The sequence below is a fragment of the Chiloscyllium punctatum genome, chromosome 19 (assembly GCF_047496795.1).
Source record: "Chiloscyllium punctatum isolate Juve2018m chromosome 19, sChiPun1.3, whole genome shotgun sequence".
NCBI lineage: Eukaryota > Metazoa > Chordata > Chondrichthyes > Orectolobiformes > Hemiscylliidae > Chiloscyllium > Chiloscyllium punctatum.
The window spans coordinates 82,710,377-82,737,624 of NC_092757.1; the positions used below are offsets into that span (position 1 = coordinate 82,710,377).

Here is a 27,248-nt window from a genome sequence, read left to right on the forward strand (position 1 = left end):
TGTAAATGGAAATCCTTTCCAACAATCTCTGTTGGCTGATTAGAGGCCAGCAGTTCTTGCGCTCAGCACTGTTACGGAGGTAGTCTTCATCGGTTACAAAACAGTTCTAGGATCACCGACGATCCAGTGAACAGATATAAAGAACGGCACAGTGGCTCAATGGTTAGCACTGCTGCCTAACAGTGCCAGGGACTCCGTTTAGATTCCATCCTCAGGCGACTGTCTGTGTGGAGTTTGCACATTTGCCCCATGTCTGTGTGGGTTTCCACCTGGTGCTCTGGTTTCCTCCCACAATCCAAAGATGTGAAGGTTAGGTGGATTAGCCATGCTCAATAGCCCATAGTGTCCAGGGATGTGCAGGCTAGGAGGATTAGCCATGGGAAATGCAGGGTTACAGGGATAGGGCAGGAGGGTGGGTTGATCTATAGAGGATTGGTGGGGACTCAATGGGCCTGTTTCCACACTAAGGATTTTATGATCCTAAATAAAATAAGGGGGTGGGGGGTGGGGCTGGGGGGTGGGGGGTAAGTTCTTACGTTGAGAGGTCATGGAGAAAGGAAGTTGGGAGGTTGCATTTCAGAAGAAATGACAACACTGTGCAGGTTAGTAGCTATTAGGAATGGTGCATGGTTACACACACACTGGCAGCTGGGTTAATCCTACAGGCAGCAGGCTTAAGCTTTAGTGGTTTGTAATTGGTCACCGAAAGACTCAATTGGTGACATGATAGAAGAGTTGACATGCCTTCCTGCCAAAACAATTCTGGTGAAGACAGGAAAGTAGTGAGGTTTGGGTATACCGCTACCCTGTCCTCATAAATTACCTTTCCCAATCCAAGTTTGCTATCTTTGGAAGCAGACAATTCCACCCAGTTTCTCAGTGAGGGGCTATTTGTATTAGTCCTTCTTTTTCGAATCCCGTTATGGTCCTCACGTGCCAGTCAGATTGCACCCTTCCTTGTGTCCCTTATCAGGTAAGGGGTGAGTTGTTCAGTTCACTCAGCATCACTTCTATAATCAGAGGATGAAGTGCGGGATCTTAATGAGGGATTTGTGCCAGATTTCTGCTCAACTAGAATTAAATCTGCAAGGTGCTCTATCTGGGAACTTGTTAGCTGCCCACAAAGAAATTGGAAGACAAGATTGTCAGATAACATGGAAGAAAAGGCTCAAGTTAGATTCTTGGTGTGCCAGTTTGTGAATCTTCACTCTAGCAGCATCTTTAGTGACAGAGTTAATCTCAGTGGTCCTAGTCTGAATTGGAGGAGACACTAAAATAAGACACAGTTTCTTCTAGCTCTGATTCTGGTCCAGTCACCATTGCCAGATACCATGCACACTGGAACTCTTCAGTGAGCAAGTCATTCCTCAAAGTCTTTCCACCACCTACAACGCACAAGTCAGGAGTACAATAGAAATAATCCCCACTTGTCTGGATGAGTGCAGCTCCAACAATACTCAAGGAGTTTGATACCATTCAGCACAAAGGAGTATTTACTGCAACTCCATGTAACATCTTAAGCACAGCTTCCCCTGGCACCATTGCAGAGTGGCAACAGTATGCATCATCTACAAGATGTGCTGCAGCAAATGGTCAAGACAATACTCCAAACCATGACCTCTACTATCTACGTGCATGAGAACATCATCATCTGCAATATCTCCATACACTATCCTGATTTGGAACCATCTCACCACACCTTCACTATCACTGGGTTAAATCTTGGAACTCCCTTCCTAATAGCACTGTGGGTGTACCTACATCAGATAGATTATTTGAAGAACAGACTCAGGGTATTAGGGATGGGCAACAAAATGCTGACGTCTACATCCCTTTGCCATAAAACAATAAGAAATTGTGTTGGGAAATTCTGGAGTTCAGTAGTGTTGCTTTTTCTCTCCCAGATGTGCTCCATTGTTTATGCTGAAAACATTGTTTGCATTGGAAGAACAGTATGATTGCACTGACGGCCAGCACCTTTTAGCATCTGTTCAAAGCATATAAAGTAAAAGCTGGCAAGCTTACACCTAGGTGGGGAAACATTTGTTATTCCAGGGGTGTGCTCAATAGTGATCAGGAGTGGGAATGATATCTGATTTTTCCCATACCTATCTGACAGAGACTAGAGCCTAGATAGCTTAACTAGCTAAAATCAATTAAATCACCCTGGAGCATTACAAATTGGTTGCCAGAACTCATTTGACAGAAGAGTTCATGTATAAGCTATAAGAGAAAGGGATTTCTTCTCTTTATGTCTGGATTCCCGATTTGAAAACAGCATATTATCTAGCCCCAGTAAATAAAACAAAATTCTGCTGCTTTTATACTTATTTAAACTCACTTTGTTTGATTCTGAAAATCCTGTGTATTTTCCATCACCTCCCACATGTAAATGTGGAAACTCAGCTCCTTAGCCTAGCCACAGAATTCCAAAGCCAAGTTTCTTGTGCACCTACAATTCTACGGCCAAGTTTTGTTTTTAATGGAATCAGGGTTTTTGGCTCTTGGATGCCAGTCTGAGGTAAACAAGCTCAAGCACAAAAGTAAACACAGCAAATACTGGAACCCCACACTTGGTTAGAGAACTTCTAAACAGGGAGGAAATTAGGACGAAATTTGACCTGAAACGTTAACCCTTGCCTTCCCCTAAATGCAGAAGCTGCCCAACTAGTGAATGTTTCCAGTACTTTTTTTGGTGTTATTCAGATTTACAGCATCTGCATTGCTTTGTGTTTTCTAGCATAAAATTGAGTCATCGATTGCAGCCCCTGCTTTAATTTAAATACTATATGTCACATCCATCATAATGACAGAACTTTACTAAGAGTCTATGGGCGTTCTGTTGGGAAGATGGAATTAGGAAAGCTGCCCACTCCTGATTGCTGTCTGGTCATCTCTGTTAGATGTGCAAGTGCAGCTATTGGACCAGGACAGGATCTGGACCAGCTGATGACCTCCATTGTTGAAAAGCTTGAAACTGTCAAATGTCTCAGGTTGCACATAGCTCTTGCACCAGCGATCTGGCTGCAAGTTTGGAAACGTGGCCCAGCATGAGTCAATATGTATAGGCAAAGGAGGAGTTGGAAAAATCTTTCAATAAATGAGATGACTAGTACCTTACAATCCAGACACTAGAAGACCATGAAAATATCAGAAATGGCTAAATTGCTGAAATTGTCATGAGACAGTGCACAGAGCTAAACTGCATATCGCAGAATTGCATTCTTTTTAAATTTGCAATATCTAAATGGGACTGGATGGAGTCAGAGCTTAAGAGCCTGTACTAATCACATTTCCGCAGGCATTTTACAGATGCAATTATTTATGATGCTGAAACCAAAAAGAAAAGGTTAAAAAAAATTATAGCAATGACGTGTTTTTGCTGCATTTTTAAAGCGTAAAGCTTTTAACCTGTTGTACATAGAACATGCGTTAGTGACACTAATTCAAAGCAGCTAGATTCATCATTGACATGAAGTAAAATTGGAGTCTTTCCATATTCTTGTCCAAAACATATACAGGACATAGAATTTTATGGTAATCAACTCCAATATGATTAAACTTGTATTGACAACATAACATCCATGGATTTTTAGTGAGAATTTCATCATGCATCGACAATATTGAGCGTACTTGACAAATAAAAACATACAGACCAGAATTTGAGTTAAAACGATCCCGTCACATTTACAATATATATTAAAAGTAAACAAACATCTTGGAGTGATTACAAGGGGATATTTTAATTTCAGGAGTTCAGAGGGCAGTTATAACATGCTTGTGGTCCACACTCACTGGGATGCCATCTGAACTCTTTATTAGATGACTGCCTTGGGACCACTCTTGAATATTTGCTGTTTTCCCCCCACATAAAAGGAGAGCACACAAGTGTAAAATTCCACGTGCAACCAGGTAACTAAATCTAGCAGCAAAGGATAAATAAACCATAAATTAAAGAGGGTTGAAACAAGCAGAATGGAAGGGAAGTGATCAATGCAACACCAGCTGTGATTACAAGAGCATCATACAACCACAGTCAAAACAACCAAAAACAGCACAGTCCCCTGTAGCAAGGCAATGCAGCCAGACTGGGTGCTCAGCAAATCAAATAAAAACTATAAATAATTTAAAAATAAAATCATAACTAAAAGAAATGCTCTTCACCTTAATTCTTCAGGAAGCAGTTGGCCGACGTATCATTTACTGCAGCTTTTCATTTGTTGAGTTACAAAAAATTTCAGTGTATATTGCATCAGAATTTAAAGGATTTTAATTTTTTTGTTTTTTTTTGTTTGTGGAAGGTGTCATAAGAACCTGGTGAAATCAGAACCTCACAGAACCTAAAGACAAAACTGAAACCCGATGAAAGGTTGCCTGATAAATTGAGAAACCAAAATTAATCGAAAAATCACTTGGTGAAGAATTACAGTGAACAGCATTAGTTATTGAGGACTTTTGTTTAGTGGCCACATGCACAGTTCAAGCATGTTGCAAAAAATTAAAAGCAACGGCGAGCAAATGGGAAACAACAGTGTTGTCATTACCTTCAAACCGTCAACAGTGTATCTAAGAATGTAGTGATCTTTCTTTAAGAGATTTGTAGCTCTTAGTACACCAGCACCTGTAAATGAGTTAGCCATTCCTTCCCTCTATCACCCACCTCCACCTTCCTCCTTCAAAACTATATCAGTGGAATACTGATAAAATAAAGTCACATTGTGCTGGTGCTTACGTAAAATTCATCTGTGTCCTATTTGAAAGAGGGTATTAAGAAATGTGGATTCATGCATGTGTTACACATATCGGGCATCAGTTCAGAAGAATTCAGCCCTTTGTTTTGTGCACAAATGAAGGTGTCTGAGGTCAATGTAGAATTTGTAAAGAAGGTTGTGGGGAAAGAAACACAGGAATATTAACAATTAAATTCACATCCATTTCTGAAACTATAACGGCTTAGAACATCCTAATGATTTAGTTACATTCAAACATAAGTGTGATTAAATGGCACTAGTGAGTGGTTAAAAAAAATGAGTACTGAATAATAAAACTAGACTGATTGAACGTTTTATAAGTTACTGACTGTAGAATATAGTTATGCTCTCTGGCTTTAAATTAGCATTTTTTAAAATATTGAAGTGTAATATTTCAGTCAACATCATGTGAAAATGAACTTCTTTCTTTTTCTTTGATGATTCGCTCCTCTCTCAAAGATATTGATCTCTTGGTTGGGTAGTAATTCGACAAAGTCAACCCCTGTTTGTTCTTTCACCCATTTGCAGCCTCAAGCACCTGAGGCTAGACACTGAACATGACTTCCAGGGAATCAACAGATCCTCCATGGTGCTGTCCTCACTATTCTGACCAAGCCTTTAGTCACTTGTCCTTATGCTGTCCCATGTAAAATTTGATCTGTTCACACTTCAGTGAAGGACCTTGGGACATTTCGACAAGGGAAAGATACTACAAAAATACAAGCTGTTGTCTGTAGTTCTATCAAAGGTCACTAGATAGCAATTAGGGAACAATTGTTCGACCCTTGAAGCAAATAATGCAGAAAGGCCAGGGGCAGGAACACTACAAATGCTCAGCTAACTCTGAACCATCAGAGCTTTTGATTTTCTTAGTCTATATATTTCTTCTGGTCAATGGTTAAACTCTGAATCATTAGTGGAGCCCATTAATCTACAGGGAAATGAAAATGAGCTTTAGGAGAAAAAAGTAAAAAAAAAGCAGTGTACTAAAGGCTCAAATGGATCAAAAGAATTTCAATAGTTTTAACATCGGTAATGCCAACACTGTTGAACCTTGAGATGAGACTCTGTACGGTGCACTGCATTATCTTGCATATCACTTCAAGTGTGATTAGGCCAAACTGCATAAAAACCTTTCATCATTTTAGGAGCTGTGAGGTTCCGTGAGCAGATCATAGAAATCATTTCATGTAGCCTATCCTCGTCTTCCTCATCATCCTCGACAGAGACCGATCGGCTGGCAGCTAAGTGGTGGTAGTTAATAGTTACTGCTCAAAGAAAAGATTGAAAGTGCTGATGAGGAGCATACCTTCACTGTACAGTTCACTTACACACTGCTCCCGACAGCTAAAAACAGGCCAAAAATTGTGCTGTAACTTTTACAACTCGCATTAATGCTGCATTGACCTGATTTAATTAATATATTCTTGCACCTTAAAATTTGTAATGCATTGCAGTTAGAAAATGCATTTCTATCCAATTTTGGCAACATATTTAGAAGGGATCAATCTCAACACACAAGTATGAACACATTCATAAGACATTTTCCTTCCCAAAGTAGAGCTTATAAAGATGAACTTGCACCTCAGTAAGACCACATTTAATATTCACACATCATTCCAAAATGTTGGTCTCACTCAAGGTAGCTTTACAACCGTCCTCAATGGCTGTTTTAAGCAAGCTAAAATAATTCCTCTGATTGACACATGGTAATTCTGACTGGAATGAAGCCTCTGTGAATATTACCAGCTTGGTTGTGATACCTTCCACAGTTGGATAACACACACAATCAAGTCTTACATCATAAGGCCGCAAAGTGGATGGAGGCGATTAGGTCTTGATTTTGGACATTTGTTGAGAAAAGTCTATCACCACAATAAAAGGAAGATTTGGAGAAACTATTATGGAACAAAAAAAAAAGTCTGGGATGGACCATATACAAATACACTCCCTTTCTTGAGCTAGAAATATGACTGCTCACTAAAAATTGCAAGAATTAGCTGTGGAAAGTTTTGCTTCATCATGTGTGGACCACAGGAGATGGGGTGGGGGAGATAATAAATGAGTATTTTGCATCAGTGTTTACTGTGAAGAAGGATAGAGTACATGGGGAAATAAATAGCGACATCTTGAAAAAATGTCCATATTACAGAGGTGGTGGTGCTGGATGTCTTAAAATGCATAAAGGTGGATAAATCCATAGGACCTGAGCAGGTGTACCCTAGAACTCTGTGGGAAAAGCTAAGGAAGTGTTTGCTGGGACCTTGCTGAGATATTTGTATCATCGATAGCCACAGGTGAGGTACCAACCAGGGAACTATAGATCGGTGAGCCTGACATCAGTGGTGGACAAGTTGTTGGAGGAAATCCTGAGGGACAGGATTTACATGTATCTGCATAGGCAATAACTGACTAGGGATAGTCAACATAACTTTGTGCATGGTAAATCATGTCTCATTAACTTGATTAAGTTTTTTTGAAGAAATAACAAAGAGGATTGATGAAGGTAAAGTAGAGGATGTGATCTAGATGGACTTCAGTAAGGCGTTCAAGATTTATCCATCTTTATGCATTTTAAGATGTCCAACACCATCTCCTCTGCAATGCGGAGATTTTTCAAGATGTCACTATTTATTTCCTCACATTCTCTATCCTTCACAGTAAACTCTGATGCAAAATACTCATTTAGTATCTCCATCTTCTGTGGTTCCACACATGGGTGGACTTTATCATAGGTGGTAGATTGGTTAGCAAGGTTAGATCACACAGAATAGCGGAAGAACTAGCTATTTGGATACAGAACTGTTTCAAAGATAGAAGACAGAGGGTGGTGGTGGAGGGTTGCTTTTCAGACTGGATGCCTGTGACCAGTGGTGTGCCATAAAGATCAGTGCTAGGTCCACTGCATTTCATCATTTATTTAAATGACGTGGATGTAAACATAGGAGATATGGTTAGTGAGTTTGCAGGTAACACCAAAATTGGAGGTGTAGTGGATATCGAAGGAGGTTACCTCAGAATACAAAGGGATCTTGATCAATGGGCCAAGGAGTAGCAGATGGAGTTCAAATTTTGATAAACATGAGGTGCTACATCTTGGAAAGGAAAGTCAGGCAGGACTTATACACTTATTGGTAAGGTCTAGGGGCGTGTGGCTAAACAAAAAGAGTCCTTCAAGCACAGGTTCATAGTTCCTTGAAAGTGGAGTCACAGGTAGATACGATAGTGAAGGAGGCATTTGGTATGCTTGTCTTTATTGGTCAATGCATTGAATACAGGAGATGGGAGGTCATGGTGCAGCTGTACAAGACATTAGTTTGGCTGCTGTTAGAACACTGCGTGCAATTCTGGTCTTCCTGCGAATGGGACTAGATTTATTTAGAATGCCTGGTCGGCATGAACGAGTTGGACCGAAGGGTCTGTTTCTGTGACTATTGATACAAGAAGAGTCAAAAATTGAGGTTTCTACCTTGCTTTTGCATATTAATTGTGCACCTGTCCAATTTTGCAAGAGGTACACAGATGGGAGCTTGGCTGACAGTGATGTAATTTAAAAGAAGTCATTTCACTTTTACTGGGAGGTGTAACTTGCAAGTGTTGCAATGTATCAAACATGAAGCCTAAAACAAGGAAGATCCATCTTAGGGTGGTATTTACAAGGGAATTTTATAAGGCTTCCATAATTCTCAGAAGTCATGGAGGAGGAGATCAGCATGGAAAATTAGACCAGTTTGAGCTAAGCTTTTAGCAACATTCAGATGGTCTTGTGGCACAATGGTAGTGCCGCTTCTTTTGGGCCAGAACATATCTGAATAGATGGATTTTAAAAATACACCATTGATCAGAGGTGACTGAGCAGGTGAATGCAAATTGTGTGGTATCTAGTATCTGGCTCCCACGCTTAACAAGCCAATGATATGATCATAGTGGTTAAAGCCAATCTACTGCTTATAACTCTGTCACTCTCTGCATAGCCCTACATCTCCTGAAAGCCCACCACTCTTACATTGTCCTTTCCTATTTCCCTTCTACTTGCAAGCATTGGAGTTACCTACTGCCCTTCAGTTACCTCCCTCATTTGGCCACACCCATTGTAAATTTCACACACCATCCTCACTATTTTTCTTTATAACAGGCATCTTCACAATCCTTCCAAGAGCAACAGAGTGAGATACAATCTTGCGTGTTGCAAGATCAGGCAATAAAGAGAAGATGCAATCAGGAGAAGGGTCGTTATCATTTCAAAGATTGCTACTGTTGGGAGTGACCATTAATGAGACAGTGTGTTCTACCCCAGTAAGCTAAGATGGTGAAGGATAGAAGAATAGAGCCTGAAGCCTAATCTTTATGCACTATGCTTTTCTTTAGATAAGCCCACAATACAAATGACCCTGACCCAATACAAATGGTTTCAGTCCAATTCTAGAATGATATTTTCAATTAACTTCTTCAGATACGTTTTTACACATCTCTGTAGCAGCTGGGAGTTGAACCCAGCTTCCTGATCCTGAGGTAGGGACGCTACCACTGCACCACTAGAACTCTCCTTGGTCTTGATATAGAGGCCTATCTGACTCTCCATAACCTCAAAGTTAAACACTCAACTAAGGTAGTGGGGAGAGAAAAAGCCACAGGCATTGCAACTGTCATAAGTGGAGAATACATTCTGTGGGTTTACCTTTTTTATCCCTTCTCATTGATTTCTCTCCTTCACATGTTCTATTTGGTACCCTTCAGATGTTATGTGCTGCCAGTCATGTACTTTTGTTTACTCTTTGGTGGTCACTCCTTTTTCTAGATTGACTATTCAAGTGGCAGTGTTGCCAGTGGAGAGGCACATACAGCACTCTTGTGGACAACAGATGCTTGCTTCCCCATTAAGCCTTAACTTTGATGCTTAATAGCTGACTCATGAATTCATCAATCAACCCATTTGCCTTGAAGAGGAATGAATCGGTGACTTGCTTGTTGCAGTTATTCCCTGCAAATTAAATGCATTGTTTCTGGGTTTAAGTCACTCTTTGACACCTCAAATGGCACCCCAAGCCACAAAAATGTAGTTTTGAGAGAGACCTGGTGCTTAACTACAGTTGATGCTCGATCAGTGACGTGCTGCTGGTGCAACCCCCTCTGATAAAAAGGAACCATCAGAAATAATGTCTATGATTTAGTTGGAAGCAAGGTGTTGTGATTCCATAAAGATACATGAGGTAAAGGGAGGTTGTATGTACACTTCCCTGCCCCATCTCATCCTTTGTCCTACCTCCTGGTTATCTCTTTAATCTGACTGATTGCTCATGCCTCAGTCACAATGGCAGACCAAGCATACCCATGTTGCAAGAGGAAGTTTGTGCTGAAGACCTGGGAAGATATTATACTCTTGTTTTCAAAACTAAACTAACGCAAAACTGAAGGTTGAGGGGTGAATTCCCCACTGTCAATGCTAACTCCTTGGGACCAAGATTAATCAAAGGAATCAACAGATTATTACTTTTCAAAATTTGAAACTTATGCTCTCAAGGTTTTCCACGGGAGTTAATTATCCCTACACAGGGTATATTAATTCCAAATAAACTATTGCAGGGCTAGTGAACTAGATCAGGGAGATAGGTTTCAGCAGGGTAGTTCTTTATTGATTAACACGATGGGCCAAATGGCCTCATTTTGTGTTACAAATTTTCCATGATTTCTATAACACTTACCTCAATACTCTCCATTGAAATGCTGAAACTTCTTTTAAAAGGAGACATTTAGAACCTTTTCAATCCATATTCTAGCTTCCATCTCTCCACTTCTTCTCAGGCCTTACAAAGGCACATTACATACATACTACAGCTTCTGCTCATCCCAAACAATAACTTAAAATCTAAAGAAGTGTAAGACGGCTTTAATTCTTCTTATGGTCAATAGTTTTGGCTGAACCTCCACCAAAACATGTACACAAGTGTAAAATCTATCAAAGAAATCACCCACTAATTCAGTCCAAATGAGATTTGTCTCCAATTGGTAAAATGGCCACAGGTTGCCTGCCTTGTGTCTACAAGATAGAAAATCCAACAAAATGCACAGTGCAAATGGCAAGTTAAAGCTGCCTGGGCACATGAACTCAACTGGCACAGTTCCTGGGAGATTTCACCTGGTTCTCTTTCTCATTCAAATTGAACACAAACTTGTTGGTGAGAGATCCCGTGTCCCTTACTGTCCAGTAATTCCAGATTAAGGCAACAATAAATCAGCAAATGAACGTCTACCAAAAGTCGGGAAATATCTGCACTTTAATGAACGAGGAATGTCAAGAACAGAGCAATAATATTAAACTTCAGAAATCATCTGAGAATCAGCAGATAACAGAACAGCAACAATGAACATAAACTCACCATAGTCATTCTTCTGTCCGGGATAAATTATTCTGAATACATAATCTGTAGCTATTTCTTCCTCCATCTGTTCTTCTGGGTCCATGGATTTGGCTCTGCTGTTTCTTTTCCGTAGTTTTGGAAATACCTTGCCCTTAGTGTTTGGGAATTTCAGCAGTTAGTTGTGTTGCTAACTACGAAGTTTGCCTAAGCATCACACTACTCATGAATCAGTTGAAAAGCAATAAGACAGACTTGTACTTATATACCCCCATTCACAACGCTGGGTGTTTCAAAAGTGTTTTATGGACAATTCAGGACTTTACAAAAGTGTGGTCACTCTTGTAATGGAGGAAACACAGCAGTCAATGTACTCTCAACTCTCCAGGACTGTTATGTGCAACACTCAGGCTCTGCCCACTATTTTAAATGAGAAATGATAGTTTAGAGAGATCTGGTGACATACTGTAACAAAGTCAAGAGGCCAATGAGAGCTTATATGTAAGACCCTAAGAAAAAGCAGAAGCAGGTAATTCAGCCAATTGAGTCAACTCTGCCATTCAATGTGATCATGATGATGTGATAATCCCAGAATCTATTTTCCTGTCTTCTCCACTGATTGACCATCTCAGCCTATTTAATGGCTCTATTAACTCCTTAGTGAAGAATTCCACAGATTCACTGCAGAGAGAAGAAATTACTCCTCATCTCTGTCTGAAATACGTGACACCCTTATTCCAAGATTATACCCTCTGGCCCTAGACTTCCAACAAGGTAAAACAATCTTGCTGCATCTACCATGCCAATTTTCCTAAGAATTCTTCATGTTTCAAATAAGGTCGCCTCTCATTTCTCTATATTCCAACTTACTCAAACTTTTTTGCATAAGATAGTGCCTCCATAACTGGTATCAGCCTAATGAACCTTCCCTGGACTGCCTCCAATGCCCAGTATATCTTCCGTTAGATAAGAGGCCCAAAACCATTCATAGTATTCCAGCTGTGGTCTGACTAGTGCTTATAGAGTCTTAGCAAAACCTCACTTTTTTTTAAATAAAGGACAGCATTCCATTTGCTTTCACTATTTAACCACTGAACTTGAATGCTTGATTTTTGGGATTCATGGACTAGGACTCCCAAATTCCTTTGTTCCATGCATTCGCTCTGCAGTTTTTCTCCATTTAAATAATATTCAGCTCCTCTATTCTTCCTGCCAAAGTGCAAACCTCATATTTCCCCATAGTATATTCCATCTGCCAAGTTAACGGGAACTTATCAAAATGAAACCAAATATCATTGCCAGGGAAAGTGATGCTCCCAGCCAGTGATCAGACTGTTGTCATACTCTTCTGAACTTGAAATCAATTAAATTAGAAAGGTTCTCCTAATATGTGTTTCAAAAGTCAGCCTAATTGGATATGGTACAGCACACCTCCATAGCCATTACATCTGAGATTTGAACTTGGATGTTACGGAAGATAGGTAGAGAAGCTTACAAGACCTTAATATGTTAGTTTTTACATTTGATCTGGTTGGTTTAATTAGAATTCATAATAATATAAAGAAATATTGTCCTGAGCACTCTCGAGTCCTTATGCAACCAATGGAAACCACACCATGAGCTTGTTGAATGGCAGAGGGAGGCTTGAGGGCTGAATGCTCCTATTTGTTTTGTTACAGGGTCAGGAGGGCATTATCTCCTCCGAACATGGTACTATATTTTAAATGTGTTCAGTTTCCTTTGGAATTTGGATTATTTAAATATTATACACCTTTAGGGGCTGTCAAATGGTTAACTGAGTTAACTTGATCTTTCAGATGTATGCCAATTGGAAGGCTTAAAGTCTTCCATGACCAGTGAGTACTCCAGGGACAGGAGTGCATAATCTTCCTCATGAATGATATTTTGATTTAACTATCATAAGATTCCTTGAACGATTTGATTTTTGTTAGGGAACCCCCTTCAGGGGTTATCATTGGTCAAGTTTGTTCAAGTAATTTGTTTTGGATTGGTTTGAAAGTGCTGGGACACTGGGTTAGTGTGTGTGATGCTGCACTCTGTGAATAAATCTGTCATCGAGGAAAGGATCTGTGTCTAGCTTCAGGCTTCAGTATTATTCACTTACCTTTCCTCGCTGTGACCAAAGAGGGGGATCAAGCTGCCCGCGTGGTAACAGCCCATTCTCAAGGCACGAGAGAAAGGCTAACAAGTGACCACCCTGGGGGAAGTGAAGTGGAGGTCTTTGGATTCCATCCTGACTGACCAACACGAGAGTTCCTCCACTGTCAGCTGAAAACAATGACAATTTTGCTTTCATAAGATAACCCACTTGTAACAATATGTATGCAGCAATCACTGAGAAATTAACCCTTTGGCCATTTGGGAGTACTACATCTTTGGATGATAAAGTTACCCCCATATACATCATTATAAGCCACTCATTGATTTGTAGATATAACATGCAACACATATACGAAGTTTAAACATAACTATTGCCCTGCCTAAAGTAATTTAGATTTAACGTTCCCTTGGAGTTTGTGTTACTACATGTTTTGTACCTATTTAACCAGATATTCACAAAAGTTGCAATTTTGTTAGTTTTTTTTATTCTGTCAAGGAATGTGGGAATCTCAGGGAAGGCCTGCATTTGCAGTCTATCCCTAACTACCCTGAAGTGAGTAGCTTGTTAAAGCATTTCAAAGAGAAGTTGAGAGTCAACAATATTAGTGGGTTAGGAGTCACATGGAGATCAGGGAAGGTCAGTGGATTTTTTTAAGTTCAGTTGCGGGATGTGGGCATCGCTGGCTGGGCCAGCGGTTATTGTCCATCCCTAGTTGCCATTGAGGTGGTGAGTTGCATTCCTTCATGTACTATGGAGGTTGACCCACAATGACATTAGGGAGGGAATTCCAGGATTTTGACCCAGCAACACTGAAGGAACAACAATAAATTACAAGACAGGATGGTGAATGACTTGGAGGGGAACTTGCTGGTGGTGGTGTTCCCATGTATCTGTTGCCCTTGTCCTTCTAGATGAAAGTGTTTGTGGGTCTGGAAGGTGCTGTTTGACGAGCTTTGGTGAATCTCTGCAATGTACCTTGTAGATAATATACACTGCTGCTACTGAGTGTTGGTGGTTGAGGGAGTGGATGCTTGTGGATGTAGTGCCAATCAAGTGGCTGCTTTGTCCTGGATGGTATCAAGCCTCTTTAGTGTTGTTGGATTTGCATCCATTCATGCAAGTGGGGGTATTCCATCGCACACCTGACTTGTGCCCTGTAGATAGGCTTTTGGGAGTCAGCAAGCAAGTTACTCACTTTGCATTTTTCGCCTCTGACCTGGTTTTATAGCCACTGTGTTTATGTGGTGAGTTCCTGGTCAATGGTAACTCCCAGGATGTTGATAGTGGGAGATTCAATAAGGGTAACAACATTGAATATCAAGGGGTAGTGGTTAGGTTGTCTCTTTTTGGAGATGGACATTGCTTGGCATTTGTGTGACATGCATGTTACTTGCCACTTGCCAGCCCAAGCCTGGATCTTGTCCAGATCTTGATGGATTTGAACATGGACTGCTGCAGTATCTGAGGAGTTGCAAATGGTGCTGAATTATCAGTGAACATCCCCACTCCTGACCTTACGATGGAGGGAAGGTCACAGATGAAGCAGCTGAAGATAGTTAAGCCTAGAACACTACCCTGAGGAACTCTTGCAGAAATATTCTGGAGCTGCAATGACTGACCTCCAACAACCATAACCATCATCTTCTGTGCCAGGTGTGGCTCCAACCAGAGGAGAGTTTACCCTATATACCCATTGATCCCAGTTTTTCTCAGGCTTCTTAATGTCACACTTGATATCAGATGTGGTCTTGACGTCAAGGGCTGTCACTCTCACCTCACCTCTGGAATTCAGCTCTTTTGTCTATGGTTCAACCAAGGCTTTAATGAGATCAGGAGCTGAGTAGTCCTGGCTGAACCCAAACTGATCACCACTGAGTAGGTGCCGCTGAATATCATGGCTGATTACACTTTCCATCACTTTACTGATGATCGTTTGTAGACAGATGGGACGGTAATTAGCCAGGTTGGATTTGTCTAGCTTTTTGTGTACAGGACATATCTGGGCAATTTTTCACTTTGTCAGGCAGATGCCAGTGCTATAATTGGCTAGGGGAGCATCAAGCTCTGGAGCACATGTCTTCAGTACTATTGCCAGCATGTTGTCAGGGCCCATTGTCTTGGCACTGTTTTTCAATTTACTCAACATAATATTGAGTTGACTGAAGACTGGTATTTGTGAAGCTGGGAACCACTAGAGGAAGCTGAGATAGATCATTCGCTCCACACTTCTGGCTGGAAATTGTTGTGAATGCTTTGGCCTCATCTTTTGCACTAAAGCACCAGGTTCTTCCACAATTGAGGATGGGGATATTTGTGAAGCCTCCTCCTCCACTGAGTTATTTAATTTATGACTGGATATGGTAGAACTGCACAGCTTAGATTTGTCTACCACTTTCCACTTATGTTGAGGGCATGCAAGTAGTCCTGTTTGGTAGCCTCACCAGGTTGATATCTCATTTTTAGGTATGCTAGTGCTGTTAATGGTATGTCCTCCTACATTCTTGACTGAACCCAAGGTTGATCCCTTGGCTTGATAGTAATGCTTGAGTAGGGGACATGCCAGGCCACGAGGTTGCACATTGAACTCAAATTCCACAGTACCTCATGAATGCCCGGTCTTAAGATACTAGATATGTTCGAAATTTGTCCCATTTAGTATTGTGATGTTGCCACACAACATGGAGGGTATACTCAAATGTGAAGGTAGGACTTCACCTCCACACTGACTGTGTGGTGGTCACTCTAGCTGGTGTTGTCATAGACAGATGTATCTGCAGTCGGTAGGTTGGTAAGGATGAGGTCAAATATCTTTTTCCCTCAGCACCAGCCACAGACCCAGCCCAACAGTTCAGTCCTTCAGGACCCAACCAGCCCAATCAGTAGTACTGCTGCCGAACCACTTTTGGTGGTGGACATTGAAATCCTCACCCAGATTGCATTTTTCCGCCCTTGCCACTCTCAGTGCTTCCTCCAAGTGTTGTTCTCCATGGAGGAGTACTGATTCATCAACCAAGGGAGGATCATTCATGGTAATTTGCAGGAGCTTTCCTTGCCCATGCTTAACCTGAAGCCATGAGACTTCATGGGGTCCGGAGTGAATGCTGAGCATTCTCAGGATACTCTTCGGAGAGTTGGTGTGGACTTGTTGGGCCAAATGGCCTACCTTCACACTGTAGGGATTCTAAGAAATATGAAATTCTTTGAATTCCCTCTTGACTGTCGACCATTGTGGTGTCTGCTGGGTCAGTCCTTCTGGTGGAATATATGCAGGGATGGTCATGGCAGCATCTAGGACATTGTAAGATGTGATTCAGTAAGTATGACTGTGCCAGGCTGTTGCTTGACTAGTCTGCGAGACAGCTCTCCCAGTTCTAGTGTTAGCCCCCAGATGTTAGTAAGGAGGACTTTGCAAGGACAGCAGAGCTGTTTCTGCTCTCTTTTCTAGTGCCAGGTCTGGTTTCATTACTTTGTTGAGACTTCATAGCGATTGATAACACCTAGGTGGGTTGCTAGGCCATTTCAGATGGCAGTTGAGAGTCAACCACATTGTTACGGATCTGGGGTCACATGTAGGCCACACTACATGGGGACAGCAGATTTCCTTCCCTGAAGGATATTAGTGAAAATTAGGATTTTCCTTTTCCGAAGAGAATTCGTGAAGCAGATAGAATTTTTACTGTTTTATTGTTATTCAGTTTTATTGATTGTTATCAACAATAATTGGTGATAGTTTCACAGTCACCAGTACTGAGACTAGCTTTCAATGCCAGAATTGTGTTTTTTTTATTATTGAATTTAAATTGCACAAGCTGCCATGAACATAAGAAATAGGAGCAGGAGTAGGCCATCTGGCCCATTGAGCCTGCTCCACCATTTAAAAAAATCATGGCTGATTTTTTCATGCTCTCAGTTCCATTTACCCACCCACTCACTGTAACCCTTAACTCCCTTCCTCTTCAAGAATCTATTTTTGCCTTAAGAACATTCAGTGAGGTAGCTTCACTGGGACTTCCAGATACACAACTCTTTGGGTGAAGAAGTTCCTCCTGAACTCAGTCCTCAATCTGCCCCCCCTTATTTTGAGGCTATGCCCCCTAATTCATTGTGGGATATGAACCCTTGTCCCCACAGCATTTAAGTCATATTTGCTGCTCACTCATGTAAGGGAATCATAGGTCACTAGCAATCAAAACATGTTTACATCCTGACTATTACAACATAGGCACTCAAGAAAAGACCATGCAAAAGAATAAAGTGAAAAAACACTTACGCTGTTGGTGGCAATGGATGCAGACTATCTGACTTAATGGTACAGTTAAGGCATAATCCCAATAGACACTGAAAATGAGCAAAAAAATTATTTTAACATTTTTGACACTTGGAACTTTATAGTTGCAACTATTATAGTTGCAAATATCAATTTCAGAATTCCTTTGTGATCAACTGAAGATTTTTCTTTAGTAATAACAATATTTTAATCATATAATCATGTAGCAAAGACATGCAACAGGAATTCCTTGGTGACTGGAACAGTGACTCAGCAAGATGAATGGGAAAATCCCAAAGAAAATTCTCAGGAATGGGAAAGCACCAAAAAGTTGTTTTAGTTGCTGTGACACTGGCTGTTGACATAAATTGACCAAGTTAAAAAAAAGCAAAATACCACAGATGTTGGAATTCTGAATAAAGAGAGATTTTCTGGAAACATAGGGAATAAACATCCTGCACAAAAATAAACATCCTGCACCTAAGAACCTTCAGGAAATGAAAAATGCATTTTACCTCTTTTCAAGCTCTGAATCTCCCAGAGTCCCATTCATAAGCTGGTTTGGGGTCCACTTCAGAGTTAAATGTTCTGCAGATTGATGAAGTGAGAGGTATCCTGGAATAGTCTCCACGTCCTCCTTCTGTTGAAGGAAACAGAAACATTGAGTTTACTGCTGCTTTACCAGGAAATGGTATTGCACACAAGGCAAGTATTTATTCCCCAAACCTGGGCTCCCTTTGAGCAAAGAACGGTGAGTTACCTTCTTGAAATGTTGCAATATGTCTGCTAGAAGAACGCCGCACTGCTATTAGTGAGGGAGATCTTGGAGCATGCATCGTTCAGGATTTCTACCCCTCCCATCATGCAAGCCAGCTAGCCCCTCTGAACAGATGCGACCAAACCAGTTAAGATGTTAGAGAAGCACTTGGTTGGCATCTGGTTCTGCTAGGACTTTGCTTTAGGTGGACATGCTGCCAGCAATCCTCCTTCTAGATATTTTCAAATCAACCTGTTCAGAGATGTAATTACACAGCTCTGGAGCAGGTGGGACTTGAACTCAAGTCTCTTGGCTCAAAGGTATAATTCTTCTTATAACACTCATCTAAGATACTTAGTATCATGAGTGGTTAATCCTTCACCACAAGTCTTCAGCAGAAGAGGCATACACTTGAGTAACAAGAAGTAGTTTATTACAAGCTAGTTATGATAGGAGGTTACATTGCTTTAAGACTGGTCAATTATATCATACTTTGCAAGAGAAACTGGCAACAGGTAAAGCTAAGTCCCCGTGTCTGTCAACAGTACTGACCAGACCAAAACAATTACTAGATAATTAGACAACTAGAACTAATCAGCTCCTCCCATAGACTGCCCTATATCTCTCATTGGCTGGAGATATACAAATATTTCAGAGTTAACCCTTACAGGCCAGCTGCCTTATACAACACATCTCCAGCAATTTTTTTAAGCTTTAGATTCAGATTACAAGCATGCATAATTGTTTTCTTATTTCCCCTTCTCCACAAATGTTGCCTGGCCCACAGTGTGTTTTCTTGCATTTTCTGTTGTCATTGTGAGCAGTGCTTCAGTTGGTGTCTGAGTCAGGCAGTTGTGGGTTCAAGTACCACTTCAGAACAGCATTCCGGAGGACATTTCGATACAGTACTGAGTGAATGCTGCATTGACAGGAGTGCTTTCCTTATGAAGAAGTGTTAAACCAAGGTTCCATCTTGTGGATATAAAAGATAGATGTTAATCTTTTGAAGAGGAGTTGGTGTTTACTTTCACTGGTATGCCCAGGCCATTATTCATCTTCCAAACAGCCCAACTAAAAACAGATTATTTGGTAATCATCTCATTGCTGTTTGTGGGTGCTTACAATGTGCAAAATGGCTGCTTCAGTTTCGATATTACAACAACAATTATACTTCAAAAGCACTTTATTTGTTGTAAAGCACTTTGGGTAATCTGAAGGTTATGAATGGTGCTACATAATTGCAAGCTGTGGGCTCTTGTTGCCCCCTGCCCCTGGACAAGGATGCCTGTGTTTAAGTCTCACCTGCTCCAGAGGTGTGAGACAACGCCATTGATTAAAAATGTCTCTCGACACAATAGAGAGGATCTTCCTTTCTGTTGTCCATTCTCAACCCAGCCACCAGATGGAGCAACACCCTGGTGGTGAGGCCATGGCAGAGGGAAGATTCCTGAGAATCAAACCTGAACATGACTGGATTCCAAAATAAAGGGCTAAAACTGGAAAAACATTCCCCCCTTGCCTGCGCCCACAATCCCCCTGCTGCTAAGCACAAAAACACCAAGGAAGAAAGAGATCTTAAAATTTAAACGAATTCTGCCAAATTAAAGAGATACATTCTCTGCTCATAGATTCAGATGTCATTTTGTAAACCAAACCAACATTTCATCTTGCCTCAGAATACTTCAAAGAAATGATTATCTACACTGTTGCACAGTTTAAAACCTCAACAATTCTTCCAAGCCTGCGCTAATATGTTCAAATAGACTACATTGAAACAAAGTTTCCTGGATAGCACTGGACAGCTTCAAAGAAAATTGCCCGAACTTCCCAAATACACCATACTGTATCATTATTTATTCATTGCTTTTGGATGACAATGTTAAGATTTTGATGCTGATCATTGTTAGTGCTAGTGAAGATGAAGAATATACAAAATAGAAACAGAAGTAGGATTCTACTCTTTTTATTCATTCATAGGATGCGGGCGATGTTAGCTGGGCCAGCAGTTATTACCCATTCCTAGTTACCCTTGAGAAGGTGGTACAGAGCTATCTTCATGAACACTGTACTCCATATAGAACATTAATGCATTAGGGAGGGAGTTCCAGGGTTTTGGCCCAGTGAAAGTGTTTCCAAGTTTTTTCCAAGTCAGGATGGTGAGCAGCTTGGAGGGGAATGTCCAGGTGTTCCCATGTACCTGCTGTCCTTGTCCTTCTAAATGATAGTGGTTGTGGATTTGGAAGTTGATGTTTAAGGAGCCTTGGGGAATTTCTGCAGTGCAGGTTATAGATGTACACACTGTTGCTGCTGTTTGCCGGTGTTGAATGGAGTGAACATTTGTGGATGTGGTGCTAATCAACTGTGCTTTGTGCTGGGTGGTTTGAAGCTTCTAAAGTGTTGTTTGTCCCCTTGAGACTGTTCCATCATTCAGTAAGATTATCGATTATTTCAAGGGTAGGCAAAGAAAGAAAGCTAATTCATTATCCAGTGACCTGCTGCAAAGTCCGTGCATGAGCATTACTCACAAGTTCCATTCACACCATCAAACACCACATTAGCTATAATCATCCAGGTTGTAAGATGGAACATGCATACCTGGACAAAATAACAGACTGTGGCTGTCTGACTGATGCCCCAGCAGAGAGTTAAGTGCTACAGGCAAAGAAAGGAGAAAAATTGTGAGGGTGTTGGAAAATGCATTGTTCCAAGCCAATTTAGCAAGTGGCTCTTGCTGATCGCACAAGTTAATGCATAAGCAGTGACTGAGTGCTGTTTACATCAAATCACTTGTTTCATTCTTTCTGATTGACTGGTAATCCTTGCTATCGATTGTGCCATAGCTTACTTCAGTGGGTTTTGATTTATTATAAATAAAAAAATGGCTGTCAGTGGAAAGCAAATTAAAATAGATCAGACTGTCAGGTCTCAAGACAATTTTGCTCAAAAAATACAGACAACTTATTGCTAAATTTTTTTTAAAGGTTTATTAAAATTCCAATTCATACTGCACTGACAAGACCATATTCTTTGCTTCCTGACAGAAGCTATTGCTGGCATAAACTGTCAGAGATCATTTACAGAACTCTGGTTAAAGTTTGCAAAACAGCCATAGATTATCCAAACTGAAGTTGTAATGACTGGGGTCCAAAGTTCTGTGTTTGGAACAGGAGCATACTCATTTCATTGGGAGGGTTTGAACTCAGCAGAATCCTCTGACAGTATCTGATCTAATCACTACGTTAGGGGAATTGTCTGAAGGGAAATGAATTCATGATGGCTAATGTATGTGCATAAAACTCCTTTTCTTGTTATTTTATGAAGGCATGGCAAGCAGACACATGCAAAAACAGGAAGTGCTAGAGCAAGGGAACAGGTCTGGCACATCGGTGGAGAGAAAGCAGAGTTTCAGGTCCAGTAACCCTTCTTCAGGACAGTAGCTAAGTGACAGTGCTGCTGAGGCAACAATCCAAAAGCAGAGTGTTTAAGCAGAGACAAAAAAAAAAGCTCTCCCAACAAACACCAGACAACACCAACTTCATCAGCAAAGATAATGTTGTCAAGCTAGTGGACCTGTGCCTCACCACCCAATTCACATTCAATAACAAGACCTACAAACAAACCAATGGAACACCCATGGGATCACCAATATCAGGGTTTCTTGCAGAAGCAGTTATGCAGAGACTCGAAAAAATAGCTCTCCCAACCATCTGACCCAAACTTTGGGTCTGCTATGTGGATGACACCTTCGTCATTACTAAACGAACCAAATTAGAGGAAACCTACAACAGCATCAATAATATCCTGACTGGGATAAAATTCACAAAAGAGGAGGAGAACAACAACAAACTGCCATTCCTAGATGTCACAGTAGAGCGAACACTCAATGGGGAACTTCAAACCCGCGATTATGGGAAAGCACCACACACGGACCAAATACTTAACTATAGAAGCAATCATCCCAGCACCCACAAATGAAACTGCATTAGGACATATTTCAATGAGCCACCACACACTGCAGCACTGAGGAAATACAAACAGCAGAAGAGAAATACCTGTACAGCGTATTCAAGAAGAACCCAATAAACACAGTCTGCCAATTCCTCAGCAACAAGCCCAAACAAGCAGACACAATGTGCTCAGAAACCCTAGCCACTTTATCCTACATCAAAGACATCTCTGAAATGACGTCCAGACTACTCAGACCTCTTGGCATCAATGTAACCCACAAACCTACCAACAAACTTAAACAGCAGCTAATGAACTTAAAAAGACCCTACACAAATAACAAGCAAAACAAATGTCCTTTACAAAATACCCTGCAAGAACTATAACAAACACTACATTGGGCAAACAGGCAGAAAATTAGCCACCATGATAAATGAACATCAACTAGCCACAAAAAGACATGACCCACTATCATTCGTATCCTTACATACAGACAAAGGAGGACACCACTTTGACTGGGACAAGCCAAACAGAGACATACACAAGAATTCCTTGAAGCATGGCTTTCTAACTGGAACTCGATCAATAAACACATTGATTTGGACCCCATCTTCCACCCTCTGAGAAAAAGAACTGAAAATGACATCATCCACCCAAAGAAACCTAAACACATAAATAGAAAGTGCTTCACCGGAGGCTCACCAATGTTACCTAGCATGGTGACGAAACGTCTGACAACACACCTTCCAGCTTAGCAAGCAAATGTACATTCAGAACCTTGATTTGAGCTATAAATCTTTTCAAAAATCGCTAACTAGAAATATTGACTATGGCAAAAGAGAGAAAGAGTTTTTTTATACTGCCTTTCACAAATACTTTCACAACTGTTTTCAAGAAGGAGTTAGAAATAGTTCTTGAAGTTAAAAGGATCAATGTGTATGGGGCAAAAGCAGGAAAAGGAAACGGAGTAGGAAAATTGATCATTTCGAAAGATGGAGCAGGCTCGGAGAGCAGAATGGCCTCTTCTTGGTCCTATTTTCTATGTTTCTACTGGTGGTCCAAAGCCACTTTACAGACAAGGCACTTTTGAAGCAAAGTTAGTGCAGACAAGACAGGCAATCGACACTCAACATCAGCCCACAGACAGCAAAGTGATAATGATTAAATAATCCGCTTTTATGGATGCCCAATAAGAGATAAATATTGGCCAGGACACCAGGCAGTGTGCACCTGCTCGTAATCATCCAAGAGGACAGGTAAGGCCTTGATTTAACATCTTCTCAAACAATGGCACCAGTGAGAGTGCTGCACTTCCATTAACATGGTGTTGGAGTGTCAACCTCAATCTCTTTGTGCTCAACCCTGAAGTGGGAGTGACACAGCACTCCTCCAAGTCAAAAGGGAAGTTACCAGCTGTACATAGCTGGCATATGATTACAAACTGCCATTAAAGACCTAGTTTACCAATGTCCTTTCATGCTGTCCTTACCTGTCGGGCCTGACTCCATTTCCACATGATACAGTGGATGAAACAGAATAAAAGTTTGTGCTGACGAAAAACTTGAGGAGGAAAGGAAAACAAAGGAAATCCATATTTTTTTGTAAACTCACTTGATATCTACTTGAAATTTCTGTTGCAATTTCCTGACCTTTTTTCAAATATTCTGTTTAAAAAAACCTCACTGTGGTCATGACAAGGTTTTGATATTAAGTCGTGTGAGCAGCACTATCCAGCTGTTTCTTTCACCCCACCACCAGGGATCACTATACATGACTTACTGGCTGGACCAGTACATTATTTTTTCCATACAGCAAATGTGTTCTGGAATTTTGATGTAATGACTCCACGTATTCTCGCGCTGAAGCTGCAAATTTATCTTCTGACATACTTCCGCTGGAGTGTCGCTTTCTTATCTGTAAAAGAAAGTTCACCTTATTAACAGCAGAACTAAACATGAACTGCTCCATTCATTCATCAATCCAAACTCTGTTATTTCATCCATATGGGGATTAGACATTTGTAAAGCTTGGCCCTGAGCATCAGCAAAGCCTATCGGGCTGAGAGGCTAATCTAAGTGGAGACTGATCCTTATCTGATGTCCACATGCATCAAATTCCTGTGGTAACTGCAATGGATTGAACGAATCAATAAAGATAAACTGTAAGACATGGAAAGAATAAGTAATAACACTGTCTAGAATAAACTATTAAAGGACAAGGACAAACCTATACAGGAATTGAAAGCAATTAGCTACATCTGGGAGTGGAGGCTACATAAACACAACTGTGTTGATAGCTGCCTGATAAACTGGATACTTATTGCCACAAGGATAACTGATTGCCTTGCAGAAGAATTTAAGGAGTTAATCACAGAAAAGTTGTGCCTTTGTACAGACACTTAAGGCCAAACGTAACAAGAAACAAAGAAGCTGCTTTTGGTAAGGAAGCCAGATCGACCTGCAGTAACTCTACAAAAGGACGCAAAATAAGTCATCCACATTGCACCTCAGAGACCAAAGGATGAAAATCTGAATAAGGATTGAACACAGAGCAAGTCAAGAGCAGAACAAGGTGGACTGAACCTTGGAGACTCGTCCCAGCAGCAAATTACTATTGGTTGAAGTCCTGGCCAGATTGCAACATTAATTAGGTAATAGCTAAGTTGGGTAGCAGGCTTATAATTGCTTACTTGAGGGTTGCTTCATGCAATAACGTTTGAATTATTGTTTCGGTACTTGATTGCCTCTGAGATTTCTTAAAGTAGCTGATTAAAGGTAACTGTGGTGAGTTTACCCAAAACAATACTAAGCCATTAATGGAGGACAAAGTAGATAACTATAAAGAGAACAGTACCCTCTTGCTTTGGATATTCAGAAGTACAGTTTATATTTGTTTTCCCTATCCTTTTGACTATCTTCATAGAATCCTAGAATCCATACAGAGTGGAAGCAGGCTATTCGGCCCTTCAGGGTCCACCAACCCTCCAAAGAACATTCAACCAGGCCCTCAAGCCCTACAGTATCCTCTTAATCCTGCATTTTCCATGGCTATTCTACCTAGACTGTACATACCAGGACACTATGGGAAATTCAGCATGGTCAATCCACCTAACCTGCACATCTTTGGATTGTGGGAGGAAACCAGAGCACCTGGAACAAACCCAGGCAGACACAGGGAGAATATGCAAACTCCACACAGACAGTCACCCAACAGTGAAATTAAACCTGGGTGCCTGGCGCTGTGAGGCAGCAGTGTTAACCACTGAACCACCATGCCGCCCTTGCGTATGTCTAGAAAATTCTTCAGCAGTTTTCAGTTACTCATTAAGGCTGTGATCCTCAGAATCGATCCTTCCAATATAGGTGGAATTGGCTTGCTCAACTGATACCCCTTGATCCACAGAGGGAAAGAAAAATCAGAAACAAAAAAAACCTACTGTAACTTGACTATGACTCTATGGACCTCTATCTCAAATAATTAGCAAAGTAATGCAGATTTCCAAGCCCATAATATTTTTTTGATTGAACTGGCTGTGGTCCCACTAATATAACAGGTTAATAGTTATACAGATTTCTGATTATATTGATTCTTACACCAAGTGCAGGACGTTTAGATGGAGAATCCTGGTGTCCATGGGCTCCATGAATACGATGTCTTTGCACCAGTTCATCTGCTGATGGATCAGTCCAGTAATGGTCAGCAGTTTTAAGTTTTGTGTACTCTAATGCACAGGGACCAACTGTAACACGAAGCAGAAAATTAAATGAATTTTCTTTTTCACTGAAGCAGAACAAGATCAAATTGTAATCAGAATGCAAATATAAATTGCACTACTATGAAGTATGGCATTTGACACGCTTGAGTAAGGCTTTAATTCTGTCTAAAGGAAATTATGCTTATCTCTGCATTTCTCAGACCTGCTCCAACCTAGTTTTGAGCCTCACTCAACACACATTACAAAACTTCCATTCACGCTCCTACAATACAAGCTGCAAGGTGTTGGGATATTGCAGGATTGGCACCGAGGGGGGCTTGGGATTAGTCATTGGTGACTGTTTTGGTTGACAAATAGCAAAGGAGAAAAAAAAGCTTAAAAAAGAAAATGTCTCCGATAGTGAAATAATATAAGTTATGCACACGACAGTGATTCACTAATTCGCAAGACCAATTAACAATGTACATCACATTCCCAGGCAAAGTGCCATTAGGTACACAGAGTTCAGCAGCAGGTCATCTCCTGTACAGTGATTGACTTGTATAAGTGACACCTATAGCTCACTCCCACCATTATGGTTCATACGCCACAAAACAAAAACTGCTGATACTCACTATCAGCAATCTGTTTGTTAAGTCATCATTTGGAAACTGGAAAATACTATCCATGTTCTGAATTAAGTCATATTGCACTTGGAACATTGACACTGTTTATCTCTCCCTAGTTGCTGCCCGCTGAATTTCTCGAGCACCTTCTGAATTTTATTCTGTTCCCTTTGGAGCATATGGGCTGTTAGCACAGATAGATTCATTTAAAACAGCTTACTTTTCAATGGTTGAGTGAGATTTTTCAGTAAGTGCACTGATTCATACATAACAGGAAGATTGAGGTTGGTCATTATAGAGTTATTGGTCTGAGCCAGGCAATTGTAAGGAAACTACAACTTACTTTCTCCTGTTTCAAGTTGTTTTGAAAACATCTACGAGTACCTTGACAATTCTTCTCTTGGGGTATTAAGCTTGTTGACCATCAATGACTGCGATGGGCACTTTCTACTGCAAGCTATTATATCAAGAACATGTACTCTGGCTAATTTCTTTTCCTTGCCTCTGCCACCTCTAGGATAGTGAAGTCAGTTGTAGCACTTAAACCACAAATCCCTACCACCAATCCCTAGGACAGTGAATCCAGTTGTAGCTTCTAAACAACTAATCCACACCCACAAAATCCTTGGAGAGTGCAGCAAATTGTAGCACTTAAACACTAACCCATACCCTCCCAAACCCTAGGACAGTGAAGCAAATTGTAGCTCCTAAGCACTAACCCATAGTCCCA

At 40.8% G+C, this 27,248-nt stretch overlaps 1 protein-coding gene across 2 annotated transcripts in view; it reads right to left on the reverse strand.

The window, feature by feature from the left end:
* Positions 1-27,248, reverse strand: part of sgsm2 (small G protein signaling modulator 2) — a 217,866-nt gene that overhangs the window by 31,509 nt on the left and 159,109 nt on the right. Inside the window, exons 6-12 of one of the 2 annotated variants that reach the window (XM_072589862.1) lie at positions 25,792-25,937; positions 23,978-24,112; positions 18,012-18,136; positions 17,500-17,567; positions 13,233-13,396; positions 11,129-11,261; positions 5,885-6,019 (exon numbers count right to left, since the gene is read on the reverse strand). In XM_072589862.1, coding sequence (XP_072445963.1) covers positions 5,885-6,019; positions 11,129-11,261; positions 13,233-13,396; positions 17,500-17,567; positions 18,012-18,136; positions 23,978-24,112; positions 25,792-25,937 — 906 coding nt within the window. The remainder of the gene's footprint in view (positions 1-5,884; positions 6,020-11,128; positions 11,262-13,232; positions 13,397-17,499; positions 17,568-18,011; positions 18,137-23,977; positions 24,113-25,791; positions 25,938-27,248) is intronic. The other variant, XM_072589864.1, reaches the window with a different exon arrangement.